Source organism: Nycticebus coucang, chromosome 10 (assembly GCF_027406575.1).
Source record: "Nycticebus coucang isolate mNycCou1 chromosome 10, mNycCou1.pri, whole genome shotgun sequence".
Lineage (NCBI taxonomy): Eukaryota > Metazoa > Chordata > Mammalia > Primates > Lorisidae > Nycticebus > Nycticebus coucang.
The window spans coordinates 114,934,460-114,960,591 of record NC_069789.1 but is presented as its reverse complement, the minus strand read 5'-3'; the positions used below and the strand labels follow the sequence as shown (position 1 = coordinate 114,960,591).

The 26,132-nt window shown below is 44.7% G+C and overlaps 3 protein-coding genes across 17 annotated transcripts in view; 1 reads left to right on the top strand and 2 right to left on the bottom strand.

Moving 5' to 3' along the window:
- VRK3 (VRK serine/threonine kinase 3) overlaps positions 1 to 9,378 on the bottom strand; it is a 40,858-nt gene extending 31,480 nt beyond the window's left edge. For 2 of the 8 annotated variants that reach the window (XM_053607203.1, XM_053607208.1), the window contains exons 1-2: positions 9,270 to 9,378; positions 141 to 280 (exon numbers count right to left, since the gene is read on the bottom strand). In XM_053607203.1, the coding sequence (XP_053463178.1) occupies positions 141 to 279 (139 nt within the window). In that variant the 5' untranslated portion in view covers position 280; positions 9,270 to 9,378. The other 6 variants (XM_053607204.1, XM_053607206.1, XM_053607205.1 and 3 more) reach the window with 6 other exon arrangements.
- Positions 9,379 to 9,405: 27 nt separating this feature from the next.
- ZNF473 (zinc finger protein 473) lies at positions 9,406 to 25,964 on the top strand. Of its 6 annotated transcripts, none has more exons than XM_053607184.1 (7): positions 9,406 to 9,939; positions 13,720 to 13,774; positions 14,508 to 14,613; positions 15,805 to 15,893; positions 17,980 to 18,106; positions 18,677 to 18,766; positions 21,280 to 25,964. In XM_053607184.1, exons 1-7 carry the CDS (start codon positions 9,932 to 9,934, stop codon positions 23,658 to 23,660), a joined length of 2,856 nt encoding a protein of 951 aa, XP_053463159.1. In that variant the 5' UTR covers positions 9,406 to 9,931; the 3' UTR covers positions 23,661 to 25,964. The 6 variants fall into 6 exon arrangements, with proteins under 6 accessions (XP_053463159.1, XP_053463161.1, XP_053463164.1 ...); XM_053607185.1 differs by lacking the exon at positions 9,406 to 9,939 and adding an exon at positions 9,956 to 10,040 and having other exon boundaries at positions 21,280 to 25,897; XM_053607186.1 differs by lacking the exons at positions 14,508 to 14,613; positions 15,805 to 15,893 and having other exon boundaries at positions 21,280 to 25,888.
- Positions 25,675 to 26,132, bottom strand: part of LOC128597117 (zinc finger protein 883-like) — a 27,378-nt gene continuing 26,920 nt past the window's right edge. For 2 of the 3 annotated variants that reach the window (XR_008383206.1, XR_008383209.1), the window contains one exon: positions 25,677 to 25,788. The gene's annotated coding sequence lies outside the window, so the exon portion shown is untranslated. Of the gene's footprint in view, positions 25,789 to 26,132 lie in introns of all 3 variants that reach the window. The other variant, XR_008383208.1, reaches the window with a different exon arrangement.

Genomic DNA, 26,132 nt, shown 5'->3' with positions numbered 1-26,132 from the left:
ACTAAGGAAGCTGAGGCAGGAGGATCACTTGAGTCCAAGAGTTTGAAGTTGCTGTGAGTTATGAGGCCACAGCACTCTACTGAGGGTGAGAAAGTGAGACTCTCTCAAACCAACAAAACAAAACAATACCTTGTTCTTACCTCGGAAGGATGACACACGTGGTTTGACAAAGGTCTGGGACCCTGTGCCCTCCTCTGTAGGCAAAAGTTTTCCACAGTAGGGGCAGAATTTGAATGCTGCTTCTATACTTCTGCCACAGTCTGGACAGAAGGAGATCATGCTACAAAACAGAATTGGGGATAGGAAGGACAGGAAGCTGAAGGAAAAACCTAATCCAGTACCCATGAGTACTCATCTGAGTTCTCTACAGTGATGCGGTTATAAAGGGAAGAAATATTATCACAACATGAATGTACTCCCTAAAGTAGCCACTATTAATGGGTACTCCAGAGTTCTTGCCCATTGAGTTGGGCCTCTATCCATCTGTCCCACTGTAATGGCCCAGAGGCTCAGAGCAAAACAAATACAAAGTGAAACTGCATGACTTGAGCAATCAGAGAACTGCTCCAATCACAGAAAAGGTGCTGAGGAGGCACCATCAGGGTCTTCAACAGTTGTTTGTGATGCTCGCTTAAAACTTATGATTGGAATGAGAGAGATGGTGAATGCCCCTCAAATATCCATACACTTCCCTGTACTTCCCAGCCTTCCTTGCACCCAAGTTGGGACCACATGACTAGATCTGGCCAATGGGGTATAAGTAGAAGTCATCTCTTGGATGAGGCAGTTAAAGGTCACAGCACATCCTCTGTGTACCCCTTCATCTGCAGGGATGTCCTGTGGACCGTATCTCCCAGGTAACAGAGCAACAAGATGAAGGAGGGCTGCCTGGTCCACACTGGAACCTCACGCCCAACATACATTTCTGTCGTATTAGTCCACCAAGATTTCAGGGCTTGTCATTGCAGCATAGCCTATCCTATCCTGACTTAGTGGGACAATGAGTGCCCACTACATTATCCTCTACATTTTGTGTATCTCAGAAATATTTCCTAATACTTAAAAAAAAAAAAAAAATCCAAGTCACAGAGCCTGTGACAAATTACTGGCAGTATTAGGACAGTTAAGTGAAGAAAATATCAACAAGGATACAATAAACACTCCATCTTCCAATAAACATCTTCTAAACAACAGCAACAAAAACAGATTTTGTCCTTATATTCTAAGACTTCCTGCAGAGTATCCCTTAAAAGCAGGAATATATATTTAAAAAAAGTCAAAATAAACATATGCTCATGACTTTAGTTCACCTTGGAGAGAAAGTGCTCATTACACCCTTTCCCGTCATTCACTGTGAAGGTCAGCCTCCCTTGCAACTTCAAATAGTGGAGTCCTTAATAACATCGGCTTAGTCCTAAGCTGCTGGATTTGAATTCTAGGTCTACTATGTTTTGGGCAAGTTACTTGACCTTTTGCCTCAGTCTTACCAATGGTAAAATGGGCCTTCACGTAGTACTTGTCTGATGGAATGGCTGTTGAAGACTAAACGAATACATTTATGTCAAGTGCTAAGAAAAGGACCTGGCCTACAGAGAGCCTTTCATGTTAATGGTTGCTATGTCATGCCCTGTATTCCAGCCATTCTATTCCAGTTATTAATATATTTATTCTTCCCTTTCTTCTTTCCACATCATAAGTTCTGAACTTCTTGGGCCTGTTTTCTCTTAGTGCTTACTTATGAACTCCAGCACTTGCCCTTGAAAATCACAGGCCATCCAAGCAGCTAGAAGAACTTTCAGCCAGAGGAGGAGAAAGGTGTTCTCTTTTCCCTTAGGCTGAAGAAGGGCAGAAACCACACTGTGCTATAAAGCTGCCATCTCTGTTCTTTCAAACAAAGGAGTTGTGCAAGATAGCTGAGCTGAGGCCAGGCGTGGTGGCTCACACCTGTAATCCTAGCACTCTGGGAGGCCAAGGCAGGTAGATAGCTTGAGTTCACTGGTTTCAGACCAGCCTGAGCAAAAAGCAAGACCCCATCTCTACAAAAAAAAATAGAAAAACTGAGGCAAAAGGCTCACTTGAGCCCAAGAGTTGGAGGTTGCTGTGAGCTATGATGCCATAGCACTCTACCCCAGGGCGACGGCTTGAGACTCTGCCAAAAAAAAAAAAAGATAGCTGGGCTGAAAAGTATCCTGTTGGCAAGTATCCTTTACGCTGTGGGAGGTCTGGAGGTCTGTCACTCTATCTTAGCGACCTGCTGTCTTAGTAATAACATATATGGGATGGGCACCTTTGTCTTCTCAAAGGTATAAATCCTGGTGAGCATTTTTGTTAAGCCAAAGGACTTACTGTCTCTTCTCCTTTCAGGCAGTGACAAACCTGAAGCCAGGTGTTGACACTGTAGCCATATGATCAAAACTGAGGATGGCTGCCCTGGAGAGTTACTTTGTATTAGTGAGAAAGAACAAGTGTTTGTGTTAAATCACTGAGATTTGGGGGTTGTTACTGTGGTCTAATCTAAAACACGGTATACTTAGACTCTGCTAAATTTCTTATGTAGACAAAAGGTCTGTTTGGAAATGCATGGAGGTTTTAAGTGGCTTCAAGTTAAGCAGAATTTCCCCAGGTGCCCATCACCTTTAGTTAAAGATGGTCTCCTGGATGGAACAAGTACCTAATCAGGTAAACTCTGCCAAGCTCACAATAAAATTCCTCCTGAGAGAGAAGTCTGCAGTCTCTATGAGCAGGAGCCAGATGTTGGAGGGGAATAGGCCTCACATGACATGTGCACGAGGGAATAATACCTTTTTATGGGGACACAGTCTGGTCTTTGGATTCACTGGGCTGTAAATTCCATCTTGACAGCAACCTGTAAGTGAACAAAGGTAGCCAAGCTAACTCATGCCTCTTTTTTTTCTTTTTTTGGTAGAGACAGAGTCCTCGGGTAGAGTGCCGTGGTGTCACACGGCTCACAGCAACCTCTATCTCTTGGGCTTACTCGATTCTCTTGCCTCAGCCTCCCGAGCAGCTGGGACTACAGGCGCCCGCCACAACGCCCAGCTATTTTTTTGTTGCAGTTTGGCAGGGGCTGGGTTTGAACCCGCCACCCTCGACATATGGGGCTGGCGCCCTACTCACTGAGCCACAGGCGCCGCCCTAACTCATGCCTCTTTCACATTTAAATGAAAGACAATAGCTAATGTTTGCTGAACATTGGCCACATGGCCAGCATGTGCTAAATCCATTCTTTACTCATTCATTCATTCATTGAGCTCCTAGTTTGTGCCAGCCACTGGGAAGATAGCAGCAAACAGCCCCTGATCCCAGGAAGATTACCTTCTGGTGGGGGAAGAATCTAATAAATAAATAACTGCTGAATGGGTCAGATGGAGATGGTGCTATAGAGAACAACAAAGTACCATAGAGAATGGAATGCCGAGGAAGTTGGCAGGTCACTATTTACAAAGGGTGGCCAAAGATGTCAAATGTCTCACCCAGGGGGAGACATTTGAGCAGAAATCCAAAGAGAACAAGGGAGTGTCATGATATCTGATATCTGGGGAGGAGTCCCCCAGGCAGAGAGCTTATTTTTACTTTTTTAGACAGAGTCTCATTTGTTGCCCTCGGTAGTGTGCCGTGGTGTCATACCTCGCAGCAGCCTCAAACTCTTGGGCTTAAGCAATTCTCTTGCCTCAGTCTCCAGAGTATCAGGACTACAGGTACCTGCCACAATGCCCGGCTATTTTTAGAGATGGGGTCTTGCTCCAAGGCTGGTCTCGAACTTGTGAGCTCAGGCAATCCGCCCACCTCAGTCTCCCAGAGTGCTGGAATTACAGGTGTGAGCCACCATGCCTGGCCAGAGATCTTTTTGTTGTTTTATGTATTATTACTTAATGTATTATTTTACTTAATCTACATGACAGGCCAAGATGTAGGTTCCAGAATTATCATCATTTAATAGGACAGTGTGGCATTTGCATTTACAAAGAGGGCCACAGCAATATTCCCAGTGTGCTCATGGAAACTTTGTAACTCCTTGTTGTTTTATGTATTATTACTTAATGTATTATTTTACTTAATCTACATGACAGGCCAAGATGTAGGTTCCAGAATTATCATCATTTAATAGGACAGTGTGGCATTTGCATTTACAAAGAGGGCCACAGCAATATTCCCAGTGTGCTCATGGAAACTTTGTAACTCCTTCTACTAAGAGCAGGGTCTCTGGTCCCTCCCTTTTGGACCTGAGTGAAGCTTGTGTTATTCCTACAAATAGAGAGGGCTGACAGAAGTGATGCCACGAGACTTCCAAGGCTAGATCATAAAAAGGTTACAATTTGCATGTTGCTGGCTCACTAAGGGTGCTCACCAGTGGAACCCACTTTCCATGTTGTGAGGCAGCCTAAAATAGCCCAGGCAGAGACCCCATGGGGAGTCCCAAGTGGAGAGGAAGTGAGGCCCTCTCTACCCCCAGCCAGCATCTGCTGCTATGTGAGTAAGCAAGTCTTCGGGTGACTCAAACACCAATCTTTGGATCTTCTTCCTGAGGCCCTAGCATCATGAAGCAGAAACTACCCATCCCTGCTCTACTCTCTCTGAATTCCTGACCCAATGAATCCATGAGCACTGACACATGGCTATTTTACAGCACTGAATTCTGGGATAATTTGTTCTGTAGATGTAGTAATGGAATGGGTAGTCCCCTGCAGCATGAAGAGGTTAAGTCACTTAACCACAGCTCCCATTTCAAGAGGGTTCAATACATGCAGATTGTGCTAAGTTCTTGGTAGGTATACTCTCTGGCAGCGATTTTCAAGTGGCGTGCTGTGAAAAAAAATTTTTTTTTTTTTTTTTGAGACACAGTCTATGTTGTCCTCAGTAGAGTGCCCTAGTGTCACAGCTCACAGCAACCTCAAACTCTTGGGCTTAAATGATTCTCTTGCCTCAGCCTCCCGAGTAGCTGGGACTATAGGTGCCTGCCACAATGCCCAGCTGTATTTTTGTTGCAGTTGTCATTGTTGTTTACCTGGCCTGGGCTGGGTTCGAACCTGCCAGCCTCAGTGTATGTGGCCAGTGCCATAACCATTGTGCTGTGGGCGCCGAGCCAGCTGTGAAAAATTTTAAAGGTTGTTAATTATTTTCAAAAGAAGTTCAAAGCACTAAACATATATTTTTTTACTCTTTTTTTTTTTGATCAACATAATTTAAGTATGCCACAGAAGTTTAACCACAAGTTCTAAGTGTGCCATGAAATAAAAAAGGTTGAAAAACACTCTGATCTATGGAATCTTCACAATGCCTTCAAGGTAAGAATGACTCTTCCATGTGGGGAGATGTGGAAGCAGATGCTCAGAAATGGAGATGACTTGCCCAAGGCCAAACAGCTCTCAGGTGGCAGCCCTTTGAGAGTTATTTAATCTTTACCCCAACCCTTATGAGGTAGCTTGAAATCTACAAACTGATGCTCAAATCTACAAACTGATGCTTATTCCCTACCCCAGACTAGACTCCACTTGTCTAGAATGTGGTAGGGAAAGAACTGCTACCAATTTATAAAATAAAAATGAAAACTACACTGGTTTCCTGGGGCCGCAGGTCAGAAGATTCTTGCAGATTTTAATCTGCAAGTTGATGTTGAGTGTGGAATCAGCCAAGAGACACCAATTGGTTTTAGCCGTGTATCCCCCAGCTCTGACACGCTGGCACAGACTGGTCCAGGCTATCAATGTTTCCCTTGTGCTACTGCAGCAGCATCCTAATTAGACTTCCTGCTTCTACCCTGGCCCCTATAGTCTATTCCCCTCTGTGTCAAGAGGGATCTATTTAAAATCTTGAAGTCAGCCCCTGTCCCTGGTCCACTCAAAACCATAGAGTGGATACCACTTCAGACAGAGTAAAAGCCAAATCTCTTACTGTGGCCCACAAGGCCCTCCATGATCTGCCAGTTCCCTGTTCTCCTCTGACCTCTCCCACCAACCCCCCTTCCTCACTCTGAGCCAGCCTTGCTTTTCCCCAAATGTGACAAGAATATTTCTGCCCAGGACCTTTTTGCTTGTTCTTTTTTTTTTATTTTGTATTTAGAGACAGAGTCTCACTTTATCAGCCTTGGTAGAGTGCCGTAGCATCACAGCTCACAGGAACCTCCAATTCCTGGGCTTAGGCGATGCTCTTGCCTCAGCCTCCCAAGTAGTTGGGACTACAGATGTCCGCCACAACACCCAGCTATTCTTTTTCATTGCAGTTTGAACACGGCCACCCTCAGTATATGGGGCTAGTACCCTACCCACTGAGCCACAGGCGCCGCCCCTTTGTGCTTGTTCTGCTCATGTCTGCCTGGAATGGTCTCCTCCCAGAGTGCTCACAGATCACTCATCACCTCCCTTATGTCTGTTCAAATGTCACCTTCTCAGAGAGACCTACTTGAAAACCATTTTATTAATAGTATACTCTATCTTCCTTACCCTGCTTTATTTTTCTTCATAGTGAGACAGTCTCACTATGTCACCCTCAGTAGACTACAGTGGCATCACAGCTCACAGCAAACTCCAACTTTTGGGCTTAAGCGATTCTCTTACCTCAGCCTCCCAAGTAGCTGGGACTGCAGGCGCCTGCCACAACACCTGCTTATTTTTTGGTTGCACTGTCATTGTTGTTTAGCAGGCCCAGGCAGAGCTCAAACCCACCAGCCCCAGTATATGTGGCTGGCGCCCTACTTACTGAGCTACAGGCGCCGAGCCAACCATCTGACATATTTTAACTTACTTGTTTACCACCGACTCCCTTGACTAGAATGTAATCTTCACGATGGCAGGGACTTTTGTCTACCTTGTTCACTACATTATGCACAGAGCCTTGAATAGGCTGGACACAGAGCAAATGCTTGATCTGTGTCTGTTGCAGGAATCAATGATTGTCTCCTCTGCAGAAAGAAACTTACCAAGAAGGCAGGAGAGTCCCCTAGCTGTGTTACCACATACTCATCCTACATGCAAACAGTGAGCCAGAGTGTCAAAGCTCAGGACAAGAATTATTTAGCTGGCTGATGTTTAGAAAAGGTCTGCCATTTAGAAGCAGAGCAGGCTGGGCGCAGTGGTTCATGCCTGTAATCCTAGCACTATGGGAGGTGGAGGCAGATGGAATGCCTGATCTCATGGGTTTGAAACCAGCCTGAGCAAGAACAAGTCTTGTCTCTAAAAATAGCTGGGCACTGTGTCAGGTGCCTATAGTCCCAGCTACTCAGGAGGCTGAGGCAAGAGAATCCCTTGAACCCAAGAGTTTGAGGTTGCTGTGAGCTATGATGCCAGGGCACTCTACCAAGGACAACAAAGAGAGACTGTCTCAAAAAAAGGCAGCAGAGCTGAATAGGGGTTAATAGACTTGGAATGTTATCTGCCTGGATTTGGATCCTGCTTCTGCCACTTACGTTTGAATGATGCTGAGCAAAATCCTTTTACCATGTCTGTAGTTGTTCCTCCATTTTTGAACTAAGAACAACAGAAGGTACCTGACACATATTGTATATTTGATATATTAGCTCTTCTATTAATTGTGTTTCACTAATTTCTAGCCACATAATCTTGAGGCCAATTCACTCCTACTGCAGAACCTTTCCATATACAGTTCCCTTTGCCAGTAATGCTCTTCTCACCATTTCCTGTGGTTGGTTCCTTTTTCATTCTTCAGGTCTCAGCCTAAGTTCTTTCCTGACCACCTTTTATAAATTGCATCCTGTGTCCTTCCCCCTTTCCTCTTTGATTCTTCTCCTTAGCACTTAATGCCTTTTAATATAGATTCACAATTTCTTATTCTAATCACCTGATGCCAAGTGTTTCAAAATCCAGAATTTTGAAAATTTTTAGATTTTAGAACATAGTACATATTGTACCACCAGCAGGATCTAGGAGTACCCCCCTATAATCAAGTATATGATTTCATCAGTAAAATCTTTGAAGATTATAAATAGCCACATATCAGTTCAGACTGGTTGTTCCCAGAAAACAAGTTCAAAGCCAAATCAGGTTGGGTGACCAAGTAAGTTGCAAAACAGAAGAAAAACTTTTCAGTTTTCACAACTTTTTGGCCTTTAAAAAATTGTTTTTATTTAGTTTGAGACAGTGTTACTTTCTTGCCCCTGTTAGAGTGCCATGGCATCACTGCTCATAGCAACCTCAAACTCTTGGGCTCAAGCAATTCTCTTGCATCAGTCTCCCAAGTAGCTGGGACTAGGCACTCCCCTCCCCACAACACTTAGGCTATTTTTTTAGAGACAAGGGGTCTCACTCTTGCTCAGGATGGTCTCGAACTCGTTAGCTCGAGAGATCCATCCACCTCAGCCTCCCAGAGGGTTGGGATCACAGGCATGAGCCATGCGACCAGCCTTTTTGGACTTTAGATCAGAGGCTGTGGACCTGTAAATATTGTACAATTCATTTTACTTGGTTAGTCACTGGCATCCCCAACCACCATTAAAATGTAAACTAATTGGGCAGGACTTTGTTTTAGATATCATTAGAACCTAAGCTTAGAATTCTGCCTATCAGAGTAGGCACTTCGACGTAGAATTAATAGCTGTGGCTGTTGCACAAAGCCTTACATGTAGTAAATACTCTAATAAACATGGATGGAAGCAAGAAGAGCATTTCAGAATGCTTAGGTCACCTATCTAAGGTCAGGTGGCTCGTTCAGGACTTCAAACCGAAGGCTCCAACCCTCAAGCTAGTCTTTGTTGTTTGTTCATCCATTTATTTTACTTATTCAGCAAATATTTACTGAACATCTGCCGTATGCCAACTTCTGTATTGAGCTTCTCCTAAAAGCTTCTGGAGATAACATCTCAGAGGCACTAGACCTCACCTTAGCGCAAGAGCGGCGGTTGCCTGGGCTACCGACTCTTTGACCCCTCCCCCTACAGAAACCAGGAACCACATAGCTGCCAAGGCGTAAACGCCCCCAAAGCTCTACATGCAGCGCCCAGCACACCTAGAGCCAAAAGTGTCTGGAGACACGCAAGGGTTGGCCGGTGATCCCACCAACCAGGAGACGCTCTCATCCAGACCCCAGCCCGTCTGGCCTCTGCCTCACACACAGAGTCGAACAGACGTCACAAGCTCCACGGACGAGCTGTGGCTAGGGAATTGGCAGACTTCCTACTGCTTCGCCTCGCCTTCCACTCACCTCTGTAATTGAGGAGGGGGAGGATTCTGGGTTTCTGGGGTGGAGAGCTGGGTTCCTGCGGTTAGACCCCTGAGTCTTCCGCAGTTAACAAGACTTACCTTCTCGGCAACCCCACGGAAACTTCCGCTGGGTGGAAAGCGCTGCGCGCGCATCCTGGCCTTGCGGCCGGACTCGCCCGCGCAGGCGCCGCTGACTTCCCGACGGTCCCTGTGCTGTGCCTACCTGAGAACTCCATTTCCCAGACGCCTTTGCGGCAGGCCTATTCTGTGGTTGGGATTATTTCCTCATTAAATCCTCCCATTACACCATAGTTAGAACGCTTCCTGGTTCTACCGGGACCAATTGGAATGAATGGCAGGGCATTTCTCCACCAATCAGAAGTTACATTATCACTTCTTCCTCAACTCCGCCCCTTCCGCTCGTCTTCTCAGGAATCCCAATGTCTTTCTAATCCCATTTCAATGGAAATTTGCGCCTTGGCTCCTCCGGAAATGGAAAAGCCTCCCAGTCTTCTAGAACGCAGGAGAAAGTTGATTAGATGGTCTTTTCATAGGTCCTTTCAAAGTTGGACTACAAAACACTGAAGTCACCTGGTCTTGGTTCTATTTCTACTCTATTTACCCCCTAGAGCGCTGCACTGGGGTCTCTAGGGATGAGGCGAGTGGAGATGAAAAGACAAGTCAACCGCACAGCCCTCTGGGAAATATAGCCTGGCGCTGGCGCGGAGGATCCTGGGTGGAGTAGCGCTGAGTAGAATCACATGACCCTGTAAGTTGCTGGGAAGAGGCGCGTGGGAGGGGAGTTGGATCTCCCGCTCCTTGGGGTGGGGAGGGGTCGCGTTTGTTAACACAATCTACGACAATCTCGAGGTAAGGAGTCCCTGGAGCTGGGGTGGCCGAGGACCCTGGAGGCTTTCGGGCTCGGCCCTACCTAGGGGATAACAGAAATGCGGTGATTTTGGCAAACGGCACGTCGCCTTGGGTGGTGGTGTGTTCAGTGAAGGCTTGAACCCTTGTTCACAACCACGTATGGAAACCAATAAAGTGGTTTCCAGTCCTCACAAGCAGTTTACTGAGAGCGGCGATTCAGCTTTATTTTTGGTTGAGGAAACTGAGGCTGGGGGGAGGGTAAGTTGCCCGAAGAGGGCCGATCTGGGATGATGAGTGGAAATGCTTCGTTCCCAGCATTTAGGCTATTTGAACGAGTCTGTGTGGCGGCACCCGGCTGTACGCACTTAGTGACTGTCCTCGATCTCTTTGATGTCCTTGGCGCCATCATTGTGTAGGGAATAGACATTTTTCAGATTTCAGAACGTTAATAGGATGCACATTGCGCAATTGGCAGCACCTAGCAGTAATCTGGGCCAACGCTTGATTATCAAATGTTTTTGCGGGGGAAGGTGTGTATAGCACACGGGGAATAAAAAGTACGCATAGCCTGAGGCGATTCAAGTTGTTTTGTTGTCAGTTTAAGAACAGAGTTCCAGGCGGCGCCTGTGGCTCAAAGGAGTAGGGCGCTGCTCCGATATACCAGAGGTGGCAGGTTCAAACCCAGCCCCGGCCAAAAAAAATAACAACTGCAAATAAAAAACAAAACAGTTCCGGTTTTCCAAGCCTTTTGGTTTGGGAGATTGTAGATAACGGACTGTGGACCTGCTCTGTTGTTTTTTGTTTTTTGTTTTGAGACAGTCTCAAGCTGTCGCTGTGGGTAGAGTACTGTGGCATCACAGCTCACAGCAACCTCAAACTCCTGGGCTTAAGCGGTTCTCTTGCCTCAGCCTCCCAAGTAGCTGGGACTACAGGCACCTGCCACAATACCCAGCTATTATGTGGTTGTAGTTGTCATTGTTGTTTGGCAAGCCTGGGCTGGATTCCAATGCGCCAGCTTTGGTGTATGTGACTGGTGCCTTAGCTGCTTGAGGTACAAGCGCCTAGCCATATTTGCCCTGTTTTGTATGTGTGGAAACTGAGGCTCGGAGAAGGTAAACGATCTGGCCTTGGTTCCAACAAACAAGCAGCAAGACTCCGATGCCCAAGGATTTCCAGCTCTATAATTGTTTGGTTTAAGTCACCCTCACAGGCTGGATGGCTTTGGGCTTCCCCAAATAGGGCCCCTGTTTCTTCCCTCCCAGGTCTGAGGGGAGTTGGAAACTTTAGACGGAGGCCTCAAATTGAGGCGTGAGGGCCAGGTGGATATAATAAAGGAGAGAACCTGCCAGGGTGAGGCTGCAGGGTGTTAGGGAGCCCTTTCCCTATCTAGAGGGGGGAGCTTTAAAAGGGCTGCAGTGAAATTAACTTTGTGGAAATGCTGACCCAGTGTCGTCAAATCCGGGGGGTTTTCAGAAGCTGGAAATCTAGTTTTTAGGTGAAATTTCCCAATTTTCAAGTTTAGGACTACTTAAAGAATTTTCTTGGAAAACATTATCTCACCAATGTGGGCCACATCAAACATCTGTCAACTGTGTCAGACTCACAAGTCAAGGCTTCACTAACTCTGTCACGTGGAGAAACTCATTGTTCAGGAAATGTTAGCGGTTGTTGTAGGTTTACCATATTTTCTTACCTGCAGCCACAAAATCTAGGAAGCTCCAAAAGGCTGTTTTGTTTTGTTTTTTTGAGATAGAGTCTCACTTTGTTGCTCTGGGTAGAGTGCTATGGCATCATAGCTCAGAGCAACCTCAAACTCTTGAGCTCATGCGAATCTCTTTCCTCAGCCTCCCGAGTAGCTGGAACTATAGGCACCTGCCATGATGCCTGGCTATGAAGAACAAATTTTTTTTTCATAAATTTGGTTGCTATCTGTAGCTGACCTGAACTGCTACAAAGCACTTAATTACCCTTACTTACTTAAACCTACAATGAATATTTATTTATTTATTTGAGACGAGGTCTCATTCTGTTGCCTGGGCTAGAGTGCAGTGGCATCATTATGGAGCACAGCAACCTCAAACCATCGCCTTGCCTTCGCCTCCCAGGAAGCTGAAACAATAGACATGTGTCATCATGCCTGGCTAATTTTTTAGTTGTGTAGAGACAGAATCTTGCTTTGTGGCCCAGACTGGTCTCAAACTCCTGGCCTCAAGCATTCCTCCTGCCTTAGACTCCCAAAATGTTGGGATTATAGGCATGAGCCCAGAATGAATATATCTTTCTCTATAAAATGTTAAAGTGTTTGATTAGGCAATGCTGCCTATACTATACCACACTGGAATTTTAATGAAATATGCTGAATATATTCTCCACCATCTTTTTAATATCTGAAAATTTCTTTTTTTTTTTTGTAGAGACAGAGTCTCGCTGTATCGCTCTCGGGTAGAGTGCCATGGTGTCACACTGCTCACAGCAACCTCTAACTCTTGGGCTTACGCGATTCTCTTGCCTCAGCCTCCCGAGCAGCTGGGACTACAGGCGCCCGCCACAACACCCGGCTATTTTTTTGTTGCAGTTTGGCTGGGGCTGGGTTTGAACCCGCCACCCTCGGCACATGGGGCCGGCGCCCCACTCACTGAGCCACAGGCACCGCCCAATATCTGAAAATTTCTAAATTTTAAAGTACATCTAGCCTAAGTTTTAAGGACTTGTGGGCCTGTGCCATTGTTAAGTCATTGTGCTGCTTTGTGACATGGAGTAAAAGCACTCCATCAGTTTATATATTATTTGGAAATACACGATGGATAATGTGTAAAAAACCCTATGTAATAATGTTTTGTGTATTATTGGTCATGAAAATAACTGAGTGGGCAGTGACCATAATTTTTTTTTTAATGAAATAGAATATGTGTGGCTTGGTGCCTATACTCAGTGGTTAGGGCGCCAGCCACATGCATTGGGGCTTGTGGGTTCGAACCCAGCCGGGCCTGCTAAACAACAGCAACAACAACAAAAAAAAAATAGCTGGGCATTGTGGTGGGCGCTGTTGTCCCAGCTACTTAGGAGGCTGAGGCAAAAGAATTGCTTAAGCTCAAGAGTTTGAGGGTGCTGTGTTGCCACAGCCCTCTACCGGAAGTGACATAGTGACACGCTGTCTCAAAAAAAAAATAATAATTAATTAAATAAAAATATAAAATAAAATGAAGTAGAATAAAAGAGACTAGAATAGAAAATATCCCAGTAATCCTGTTTAGTAGTATTGCTCATGAAGCTTTTGTTTAGTTACTATGTGTATGCATAGTCATGATATGTATTGTCTTCCTTACTGTGGATCGAGGTTAAAAGATTAAGAAATATTGTTATAGAAGTAACCACAGTTTTAGAGGCTGACTACCTGGCTTCAGATCCTAGAGATGATAATCAGAAATCTCAGAAGCACTGTCCCTTTTGTTAAGTTAGAGAGACAAATTCGTTCTGTCAACAAATATTTAAGAAGCATCCACCATATACTGCTAAGATAGCAGTGAGCAAGATGGAAGTTCCTGCTGAGGTGATAGCAAGTCATGACCAAGTCTCCCAAACATGCATTTATTGACTTGTGTTGAGTGAGAAGAATGGTATCAGAGTTACTTTGTAGATACTGAAGCACAGTGGAAATGTGTTGCTATGATTCTTGCAGGGAGAAGAAGAGGAGCTTAAAAGAGAGCCATTGGGACCCAGTCGCTATGGCTGAGGTGAGTTGAGGGTCCCTCCATCTTAATGGATTGCCCATAAAGGCAGGAAAACTGGCCTTTGTTTGGGTTTGCTGTCCCTTGGGTAGTCTTTGTAAAGTAAAGCTGTTATTCATGCAGTTGTTCTTTTTCTTGGTGCTTTTCCAGGAATCCCTGTTGTTTATGTGATAAATTCCAGGTTTCTCAGCTTGTTCCTATATACCAGGGGTCCTCAAACTACGGCCCACGGGCCACATGAGGCGGTGTGATTGTATTTGTTCCCGTTTTGTTTTTTTACTTCAAAATAAGATATGTGCAGTGTGCATAGGAATTTGTTCATGGTATTTTTTTTTTTTTAAGCTATGGTCTAGCCCTCCCTATGGTCTGAGGGACAGTGAACTGACCCCCTGTTTAAAAAGTTTGAGGACCCCTGCTGTATACCTCTACTGCATCTTCTACCATTTCCTCAGACAAGCAATAACTTCCTTTTGGCTTGGTGGTAAAATACTACACAGTAGTTTCTAGTTTCCTGGCCTTTGCTCATTCTGTGCCTTCTGTTAGAATACCCTTCACTTCTTTTCTGTCTGGTAATGTCTTACACGGTCTTCGAGACCCAGCTCAGTATCTCCCAAACCTGCCTTCATAGGCAGAGTCAGCTTTTCCCTGCTCTGGCACTTTGCTGTCCCATAGTGCCCCGGCTGCCTCTGCTGTAGCACAAATCCACCTAGATGTGGGTGTCTCTGCTTGTTTCTGTCAGACCCACCAGAGAAGCTCCTCAAGGACGGAAGTGATGGGGATTCATCTGTGGGTTCCAGAGCCCAGCATACAGGGCCCTACATACAGGAAGCTTCTTGAGGTGTTTGGTAAATGAATGAATGCATGAAACCATTTCTCTACCTAGTAAATATCTGCTCATCTTAATGGTCCAACTTGAAAGTTCTTTAGGCAGCTTCCCTTATCCTCAGGACAACATCCTCCTTCCCTCCCAGGCCCACAGAGCCTCTGATACCTCCATCACATCCCCATTGCCTCGTGGTCACTGACAGCATCCCTTAGGTCTCCATCAGAGTGGGTATTCCTTAGCATCAGAGACCAAGTCTGATACATGTCTTGTGTTCCCAGCACCCACACTGATCTGACATACAGGAGAAATGATCGTTGAGTACATGCTCTAACCTTGTCACTCTCCTGTATAAAACTCTTCTATGGTGGCTTGGTGCCTGTTCTCAGTGGTTAGGCAGATTCAAACCCAGTCCAGGCCTGCTAAACAACAATGACAACTACAACAAAAAAATACCCAGGCATTGTGGTAGGCGCCTGTAGTCCCAGCTACTTGGAAGGCTGAGGCAAGAGAATTGCTTAAACCCAAGAGTTTGAGGTGGCTGTAAGCTATGATGCCACGGCACTCTACCAAGGGTGACATAGTGAGAATCTGTCTCAAAAAAAAAAAAAAAAAAAAAAACCAAAACAACTCTTCTGTGGCACCACAGTGCCTGAGGGATCACGTCTGTGCTCCTGTCTTTCCACTCCATCACTGTGACCAGGGGCCATGTCCAGCACAGTCTGGGAGTCTGAGAGAAGGGAGCCAGCAAGACCCACTGTGATCTGGTTCCTGCTGAAAAAATGTCTTTGGCTCATCCTTCTAGACAGGGAGGACAGCAATAATTTCAGTTATAAATAACAGAAACCCTGACTCAAATCAACATAGACAGTCAGAAAACTATATATCACATCACCAAAAGTCCATAGGTTAGGCTGACTTATCTGCCAGTATGATTGGGACTCAGTTCATTGTCCCCATCTCCCAGTCCCAACTACTATTGATTCCATCCTTGATGAACTTCCCTTATCTCAAAACAACTCAGGACCACAGGCTTCCTTGCCTCATTCAGCAAGTATTATGTAACTACACTATATTAGTTTTGTTCTGGGTGCTGGACTAGGGAACTAACTTATGTGATCTCTGCCCTCATGAAGCACACATTACTAGGGCTACTGTAACAACATACCATGATATGGGTGGCTTGAACAACAAAAATTTATTGTTTTCACAGTTCTGGAGACCAGAAGCCTGATCAAGGTGTCAGCAAGGCTAGTGCCTTCTGAGTGCTGTGAAGGAGAATTTGTTACCTGCCTTCTGGTGGTTTGTTGGTGATTCCTAGTGTTCCTTGGCTTGTGGAAGCATCACCTTGATCTCTGCCTTTGCCTTAACATGGCATTCTTCCTGTATCTTTACATTGTCTTCCCTTCACATGTGTCTGTCTCTGTGTCAAATTTCCCCTTTTATAAGAGCATCAGTCATATGGGGTCCACACTAATGAGCTCATCCTAATTTATCACCTCTGTAAAGACTGTATTTCCAAATAAGGGCACTTTCTGGGATACAGGAGGTTAAGACTTCATATCTTTTTTTTTTTTTTGTAGAGATAGTCTCACTGTACCGCCCTCGGGTAGAGTGCCATGATGTCACACGGCTCACAGCAACCTCTAACTCTTGGGCTTACGCGATTCTCTTGCCTCAGCCTCCCGAGCAGCTGGGACTACAGGTGCCCGCCACAACGCCCAGCTATTTTATATTTTGTTGCAGTTTGGTCGGGGCTGGGTTTGAACCCGCCACCCTCGGCATATGGGGCCGGCGCCCTACTCACTGAGCCACAGACGCCGCCAAGACTTCATATCTTTTTTTTTTTTTTTTGTGGTTTTGGGCCGGGGCTGGGTTTGAACCCGCCACCTCCGGCATATGGGACCAGCGCCCTACTCCTTGAGCCACAGGCGCCACCCCAAGACTTCATATCTTTTTAAAGGGTTACAGTTCAACCCATGTTAGACAGTAAAATACGTAAGTGAATCACATAGAATGCAGGCAGTATTAAGAACTATGGAAAAATAAAGCAGGAAAGGAGATAAGAGACCTGGGGTAGGTTCAAGACAGGCAGTATAATCTGTCTGGAAGATTGGAACAAGCAGTATAATCTGGAATAGAATTGGTGTGTTCTCCAGCCCTTCCTGTATGCTAGGTACTGTTTGGTCACCTCCCAGCAGTGTCTCAGTTGCTTCTCAGGGGAACCTTGATGAGAAAGGGCTCATGAAGGGGTACGCAACTTACTTACCACTAGTCACCCACCTAGGAAGGTAGAGGGGTGAAGCCTCAAATCCAGACAAGAAAGTTGATTTCCATTCTTCCCTAAAACGTGTCTGTGTGTGTGCACACCAGTGTGTACTTATGTATACATTGCAGGGGGAGGGGAAGGCTAGAAGGGACATGCCTAGAAGCCAAAGTTTCACCTATAGATGGGGTGTATGTTTTATGTCATTATTTCATGAGTATTTGAATTTTTATTTTAAACACTTATTAGCTAGGAAGTTTTAAAATGAAAAAGATGGCATCAGTGAAAGTTGGGTAGGTGGATATGAGCTTTAGGTAGTTGTGTGGGCTGACGTGAACATCATATCACCTGTGAGGGGGTCTTGCCCCCCCAAACTGTACTAACTCAAATTAGGCCTCAGCATTAGAACTGCTAAGTAGTTAATGGAAAATGCAGGGGCCAGAGGAGCAGCCAGGTGACACCTTGAAGAAGCAATTTGTCACATTCAGAATCAGGAGCATGTAAGTGTATAGCGGCTACAAGAGTACAGCTGCAGATTAAAAATGTTCAGAGCCATATTAGCTGAATGCAGAATATAGGTCTCCTTGGGTTCTTTTTTTTTTCTTTTTTTTTTTTTTCTCCTTGGGTTCTGATTCAAATAAGCTAATTATTAAAAAGCAACATTGAGTTGTCATGAGATGTCAGACAAATCTGTATATAGACTTTGTGGTCTAGGTATTCAGTGATTGTAAGGAGTTACTCTTTATAATGAACTAGGTCACCAGTGAAATCAGATGACCCCTGGGTGATATGTTCATGGGAGTTAATTGCATGCATTTCTATATTTATATATATGTTTGAAAATTTCCATGATAAATAAAACTTAAAATCTTGAGTGAACACTAAAAAAACAAAAGCAAGAAACACATGGATTTTAGGATCAGGCATTTGTATGACTTTGAGTGTATGTCTTATTCCTTCTGTCCAAGACTTTGTTTCCTTGCCTACAAAGTATAGAAGTTTCTGTTCTCTTGCATCTCAGGGTTCTTGTGAGGCTGAGATTTTTGCCAAAAGCCTGGAAAATTGAGGGCTTGGGTTATCCTGAGTAAGTCCTCTGAGTTACCAACATGTGTTGTGTTTCAGGAATTTGTGACCCTCAAGGATGTGGCCATGGACTTCACTTTGGATGATTGGAAGGAGCTGGGCCTAGACCAAGGGGACCTGTTTTGGGACACAGCACTGGACAACTACCAGAATCTCTTCCTGCTGGGTGAGTGTCACCTATCCCAGGGCCCCAATCACTGCCCTGCTGGATGATCAATTATGCTTCCCATCACCCATAGGATGAAATCTCAGTTCCTGAGCTTCTCAGAATCAGTGTGACCTGGCCCAACAGCTCTAGCTGGCTGAGGGGATATTGGCAGTGTCTGGAGACATTATTGATTGTCACTGCCTGGGAAGAAAGTACATGGAATAAAGTTCAGGGAAGCCAGACAAGCTTCCAGATTTCTCTCTGTGGAGCCATGTGAACAAACATAATTTCTCTGGCAATGAGGTGTGACAACATGTATGAAATGCTGTCTACCAGGGAAGCTTGTTAAAGAGTTGGTGCCAGGGTTTTTACTGAAGGCTGGTCACATGGCCACCTTAGCCTGGCATGTACGTGTACCAAAATTCTGGACTCCCAGAAGGGAAGCAGGTACTCAGTGTAAACCACAGTGTTTGTACAGTTTAGGCCCAGTGAGCCCCTCTTACCAGTTCTGGTGATTCTAGGAACCTTCCTGAAATCAAGCCTTGCCAATAGGCCTGATTGGATAACAGTGCTGTTCTCTCCCTGCAGACCCCCTAAGACCCAACTTGACCACCCACTTGGATGGCAATGGAGAGCTGGAGGCCCTGGTGAGAAAAAGCCCAGAAGCGACAGGCCCTGGTGAGTAAGTGGGAAGGGGCTCACCAGCACTTGTTGTGGGACTAGGGACTGCTGTGTTTATCATTTGTCCTTAGGACCTCCATCCAGAGGCTGTGGCCAGTCCTTCAGGAGATCTACCCAGATGTTTCAATGCCTGGTTTTTGGGCTTCACTACCATTTGCCAAATTCCATTCCCTTGTCCCCATGGACTCAGTGTAGGTTGGGACATTTGGATGGTCCCTCACTCTGTCATGGCCTCTGCATCTCCATCTACTGGGGCATTCAACACAGGGCTGTCCTGTGTCTCCTTCCTTCTCAACTCAGCAAGGAGAGGCCTTCCACTCCCTAAGTTGGTCTGTCTACCTTCTTGCCTTGTGCTCCCTGAGCATATGAACACCCTGGTCTACTCCTTTTATGACCTTTTGTATAGGTCAGGGCATAGCATATAGCTATATCTGGTAGTAACTCAAGTCTGGGCCTGAATGTCACCAAGAGTTTCCACTCTGCCATCTCCTAGGCAAAGATTCCTTCAGGTGTATCAGATTTGGCAGTGAGTTTTCCCTGGGTATTCCCCAAATGGGAGAAAGGAGTGGCAGCTGCCTTGCCCAGGCATTGGAGGCTTCTCTCATTATTACTTTACGTGAGAAGGAGTGCCCTGAACCAGATACCACAGAAGTCTTAGGTTCCCCCTTACTCAGCTAGTCTGTAGTTCCCTTCTTGACTTAGCACCCATGAGCTTTTGAATGTCGGCCCTCTGTAGCCTCCTTTTTAGCACATCAGTATTCCATGTAGGTGACAAATCTAGGCATAAACTCCTGCAACTTCTGATTCCTGTTTTTGCTACCTCAGTGTATTGGCTATTTCCAAACACAGGCAGCTGTGTCTTTACTGACCTTCCATAGTAACACTTGTGTTGCATTGTTTTCATTTTTGTCTCTTTCCTTCTTTAACAGTGCCCCTCTCTAAGGAATAGAGCTTAGCTGATTCACTCTGCATTCCTACTACTAACACCATGTTGTGCATAAGAGGTGCCTATTACGTGTCTGTTAGTGCATTGTAGGTGGGGGGAACAGCATGAACAAAGGTATGATCAGGAGAATGGGTCAAATATTGTAGGACCTAAGAGTAGAGGCAAGGATGACATGGTTTTGTGAGGCAAGTTTCGATTCCAAGCTGGGAGACATTAAGCAGTCTCACAGATACACAGTGAGCCAAGAAATCTCAAGGAAAGGAACAGGCTTGGAAAGGTATGATGCTGGTGGGAGAGGGAGGGAAGGAAGGAGAGAAGGGAAGACAAGGCATGGAGCAGAGCAATAAAATTTATGCTTTGTGAAAGATCCCAGAGAACACATAGCTTGGTAATTAAGAGTATGTTGTCAGATGGGTTCAAATCCTTGTTCCATTGCTTACTTAGCTGTAAAAAAGAGGAAGCATGCTCACCTTACAGTGGGCTGTGGGATATAATTGAAGCACTCCTGCCCATGAACAAATGCGCCATAAATGGTAATTGCACTGTCCTGTGAACCATTCCTGTGTGGCAAGCCTGGTCTGCTGGCACTGAAGACAGATAGGCAGTGATGTGTCCTGATCAGAGAGCTTGCCTTCTGGTCAGGGGTCAGACCTACTCATAATTAGTTACAGTAAAGGATAGTAAGTGCTTAGGTGTTGTTCAGAGAATACAGGGCAGGCAGGAATACCCTCACCAGGGCAGGGTACCTAAAACAGAACAGGGTATAGGGTTGATTGATTTCCAAGCAGAATGATACTCAAGCTGGGTATTAAAGGACACAGAAGAGTTAACTTAGAAGGCATAGACAAGAAAGTCTGGTAGATTCAGGGAATCACAAGAGTTCTATGGGGCTAGCACACATAGTGCTGGGCTAATCCATTTGCATTTCTCTTCCCCAAGCAAGAAGCCATGGGAGAGTTATATCAGGGAAGTGATATAGCCAGATCCATTTATTATAAAGCCCTTCAGAAGTAGTGTGGAAGACTGGAAAGAGGATGGAGAGGCCACTGAGGAACTTGAGGTCATATGGAGGCAATAGAGGAGAGGAAGGTAGTTTAGGCATTTTGAAGGAGACCAGACAGGAAATACTGCCTGAGTAGAGGAAGCGGGAGATTTACTCCTAAGATTCTGGCATGGAGGACTGGATAGCTAGTGGTGGGCTTTTCCAGGATGAGGATGCAGAGCATGAGGAGCAGGATTTTGGTGACAGTGTAGGATAGAGGGGAGGGCAGAAAGAGGTGATTCCAGGAGACCTTTTAGGAAATTTAGTCATGTAGGTGTCAGAGTAATGGTAGAGATTTTCATTCCCTGTTGAACTCCTGTGGTTTCCCAGCTCCTTTCTTGGGAGTGGGTTTTCTATTTTCCGCAGTGCCAGTTCCAGACAAGTCACTACTGAGGGCCTGTTGATGGGCAGTCTGGACTTAAGACCAGTCACCCCACTCCCTGTTGTCCATGTTCTCACTCTGTAGCTCCTATCTTTCCCCTTTTGGGAATGGGAGACATTTGTACTTTCTTGCTCTTTCAGACACGGTTGAGACCAAGAACTCTTCTTTGAAGCAGGATTTCTTGGAAGAAGGACTCTCCCAAGAGATTTTGGAGACGTTTTCCAAGGATGGATTTTGGAACTCCAATTTTGTAGAAGATTGTATAGATGAGAGCTGGTTAGATAGTTTGCTGGGAGATCCAGAAAGTCTTCTGAGGTCTGATGTTACCACCAACAAAGAAAGTTCCAAAGAATGTAAGAGTCACGAGTTCAAGAGAGGCCTTAGTCCTATATCCCTCCTTTCCACAGGAGAGGACTCTGTGGTACACGATCTTCCTGAAAAGACCTTCACGCCAGCTAAGTCTAATGAAGATAGGAGTAACTTTGGCTACTACTCAGACCAGAGCCAGCAGAATTCTGTCCAGGGAGGGGAGAAACCATATAAATGTAGTGAATGTGGGAAAAGCTTTAGTGGGAGTTACCATCTTATCCAGCACTGGATTATTCATACTAGGGAGAAACCTACTGTGCATCAAGAGTGTGAGAGAAGTTCTTGTCTTTTTGTTCATCCGATGACTCAAACAGGCTACAAATCTTATGTCTGCAAGGAATGTGGGGAAACTTTTAGTCAGAATACGCACCTTGAATGGCATCGGAAAACTCACACTGGAGAAAAACCATGTAAGAGTCAAGACAGAGACCAGCAGTCCCTTTGTGGCAAACGGTCTTTTAAATTTCACAGAACTCATATAATTAGTAAATCCTATAAATGTAATGATTGTGACAAGACTTTCAGCCAGACTTTTCATCTTATTCGGCACCAGAAGATCCATACTCCAAAACGCTATGAATGTGCCAAATGCCAGGCGACCTTCAACTTGAGCAAACGCTTCATCCAACACCAGAAAACTCATGCTGCCAAAGCTACCTCTGAGTGTCAGGAGTGTGGGAAGGTCTTCAGGCACAGTTCCCTGCTCATTGAACACCAGGCTGTTCATACTGGAGAGAAACCTTATAAGTGTAATGAATGTGGGAAACTCTTCAGCTATAACTCTACCTTAAAGATACATCAGAGGGTTCACAGTGGAGAGAAGCCTTACAAATGCAGTGAGTGTGGGAAAGCCTTCTGTCGGTACACTCACCTTAATGAACATCAGCAAATTCATTCAGGCTACAGACCACACAAATGTCAGGAGTGTGTCAAGAGTTTTAACCGGCCCTCAAAACTGATTCGACATCAGTCCATTCATACCACAGAAAAGCCCTACAGCTGTTCTGAATGCAAGGAGACCTTTAGTCATAATGAACACCTTGTGCAACACCAGAAAATCCACACTGTTGAAACCCCCTATGAATGTCAGGAGTGTGGAGAACGCTTCACTTGCATCTCAACTCTGAATTGCCACCAGAGCGTTCACACTAGAGAAAAACAAGTATTTGATGTGAATAGGAAGACCTTGGATCAGAGCACAGAACAGAGAGAGCATCTAAGGTTTGATGAAAAGCACTTTAAGTGTAACAAATGTGAGAAAACCTTTAGCGACAGCAGATACCTAATTCAGCACAAGAGAATTCACACCATCATGAAGCCATTTGAGTGTGACCAGTGTGGGCAAGGCTTTGGCCAAAGTGCTCAGCTCATTCACCATCAAAGAATCCACTCCCTAGCAGGGCCACATGAACATGGTGAGCATAGGAAAGCATTCAGCAGCAGCACCTCCCTCATTGAACTTCAGTCTTTTCATACAAGCAAGCACCCCTTTAAATGTAACAAATGTGAAAAGACCTTCAGCCAGCGTGCATCCCTCTCAGAACATCGGTTAATTCACATTGGAGAGAAACCCTTTAAATGTAACAAGTGTGACAGAGTCTTTACCCAGAATAATTACCTTATTCAGCATCAGAGAATTCATGCTGAAAAGAAACCTCTTGAGTGTAAAGAATGTGGGAAAACATTCAGTCAGAGCTCATGCCTATCTAAACATCATAGAATTCACACAGGAGAGAAACCCTATGAATGTGGTGACTGTGGGAAAGCCTTTAGCCTTAGTGCTGAACTTAACCGCCACCAGAGAGTTCACACTGGAGAAAAGCCTTACATTTGTCAGGAATGTGGAAAAGGCTTCAGCCAGGGATCATGCCTTACTATTCACCAGAGAGTTCATACTGGGGAGAAGCCCTACATATGTAGCGAATGTGGGAAAGCCTTTGCCCAGAAAGCAAATCTAACACAGCACAAGCGAATTCACACTGGGGAGAAGCCTTATACCTGTGATGTGTGTGGCAGAGCCTTTGGCTTCAGTGCCCATCTCAGTCAGCACCAGAGAATTCACACCCAGGAGAAACCTTATCAGTGTCAACATTGTCAAAAAACCTTTCGGTCCTGCTCAGCTCTTAGCCGCCATCAGAGGGTACACAAGTAACAATACTTCCTGCAGCTACTGGGTGGCAGCAGAGCCCCAGACATCAGAAACCATGTTCATATGAGATTAAAACTTGAAACTATCAAAAAAAAAAAAAAAAAAAAAAAAAACAACAAAAGTTGAAACCATCACATTGCAAGCTTCCCTCCAAATAAATACATCTCTTTATTAGTAAAGATTGATGAAAATGTTTGCACACATGAGTTGCATTAAAACAATGAAAACAAAAATTGAGAAGCCATACAACAATGGGATTCAGAGGGAGACTCTGGAGCCAGTCTGCCTAATTTAAATGCCACCTTTACTGTCTACCACATAAGTGACCTTGGTAAAATCATAAAATCTCTCAGGGCCTCCGTGTCCTCATCTGTAAAGCAGACACAACAATATTTACCTCAGATCGTGTTGCATTAAATAAATAAATGTGAAGCACTTAGAACTAATATCCAGCATTTAAGTACTCACCTAGTGTGGGCTACAAATACATGTCAGCTATAATACAAATATACCCTTTTACATTAAAAGAAGAAAAGAATTGGTAGCCTGCCTCTTTTTACTGCAGTTAATGTTCTCATAATGGTACTGCTTTTAGTTTAAATTTTCCTTTTTAAAAAGTTTTTGTATACCATCTTAACTCTTTTAAAATGTCTTGCCTTTTCTGGCTTCTGTCTCTGTTCTGTGTAGTTTTTTCTTAACCTCCAGAAGGCCAAAAGAGTCTATAAACTCCTAACCTGAGGCTAAAATTTTCCACTCCTAACTGCTCAAGCTTCTCACTCAATGGACATTCCCTCTCATGTTACACATTTCCTCTTATTGTAATCTTCCTTCATTAAAAGCTGTTGATTATACCATATGAGACCTAGTTTATCATGGGAGTTAATGATAACTGAAAACACAGCTGGATTCACTTAGGAAAGCTGCATTGATCAAGATGTCACCATACAAAACACAGCATATATGGAAGACGTGCCTGGGGAGTTGAAAATTGTGTGCAGAAGTGGTAGGAGTGGTTACTGTTCATTGTGCACCATTTATCCAGGATGACTACTCATCAGGCAGTCTGCTAGGGTCGGAGTGGTTAACACCAATACAATAAACCCTGCCCCTGCTTGGAAACTTAGGAAGGGAAATGAATGACTCCATTTTTATAGAAGATTGCTGTTAACAAGTGACATCCTAAGTGTCACATTCCGTCCTATCAGGAAGTTCTGGGACCACCAAGGATTGCTGGAGAGCCCAAAGAGATGGAACCATACAACCATCTCCCTCTTGACAATGCCTCATCAGTTCTGGGCTTTTGTGCCTGACCCACTAAGTGATCCAGTCACATGTTTGCTGAAGCATGACAGTATCTTATGAAAACATTAGATCCTGATACTTTCAATGCCTTTTATGTTTTCAGTGCTTAAAATAGTTTAGGGGTAAGTGCTCTACCCTTGGGCTATTTAAACCTTGCACCTTAAGTTCTTTTGGTTTTATGGTTGAAATTCGGAGCCTTTTGGCTGATCTTTGGGCCCATGCAACAGTGGGGAGTGTATTGTTTTTCAAATGGCCAAAACCTTTAACTCTGTGCATATAGTTCCTTCCCTCTGGAACTCTGTCTAGGAGACGAGCATGTTATTAATACATACAAAAAGGGTATACAAAGTTTCAGGGCAGGAAAACAATTGGGAAGTGTGTTCAATGTGAATTTTGACACCAATGATAGTAATAGGAGGCTTCCTAGAAAATTAGCAGCCATTGGTTTTGGCAGGGGTAAATCTCTGTGATTATCTGTTGCTGTGGGCCGGGGTAGAAATGTCTTCCATATGTGCATGTTAGTTGGTTCTTCTGATTAAAGTTTTGAGTCTAAAAGTGTTGGTTTCTTCTCTCAGCCTGGTACCACACAGCCAGATGCCAGGCATCAAGAGTCCCTGCTTAGGTTCTCATGGTGGGGGTGCTTATGATGGTGAATGTTGCCTGGTAAGAGGCAACAGCTGAGTCTTTTTCCACCGACTAGGCAGGGTACAAACCTTTGGGGAAGTATACAATTTCAGTTGGTCCTCAGATATATCATCAAACAATGCTTTTCAGTTCTGTACAATTCTGAGTAACCAAGGAGAAAGCACAGGCAGCATGTAGTCCACTCCTGTAATTACAAACAATACACCTCAGACAAACTTAACATGGACATTCTGAAAATTGTAAGTATTCAATAATTCATCTACTTCCATCTTAAAAATGTATTTGTTAATAAATACTACTCTATGAAATCATGTCCAAATTATGATTTTTCCCCTACAACAGGCCAATGTATCTGAGTCTGGGCTTAAGTGATTCTCTTGCCTCAGCCTCTCAAGTAGCTGTGACTACAGGCACATGCCACAATACCTGGTTACTTTTTGGTTGTAGTTGTCATTGTTTGGCAGGCCTGGGCTGGGTTCGAACCTGCCAGCTCCCGTGTATGTGGCTGGCACCCTAGCCGCTGAAGTA

Coding starts and splice junctions, on each gene's coding strand:
- ZNF473 (XM_053607184.1), top strand. Junction 15,894..17,979: donor TTGTTACCTGCCTTCTGGTG/GTTTGTTGGTGA, acceptor GTTGTGTTTCAG/GAATTTGTGACCCTCAAGGA. Junction 18,767..21,279: donor CCCAGAAGCGACAGGCCCTG/GTGAGTAAGTGG, acceptor TTGCTCTTTCAG/ACACGGTTGAGACCAAGAAC.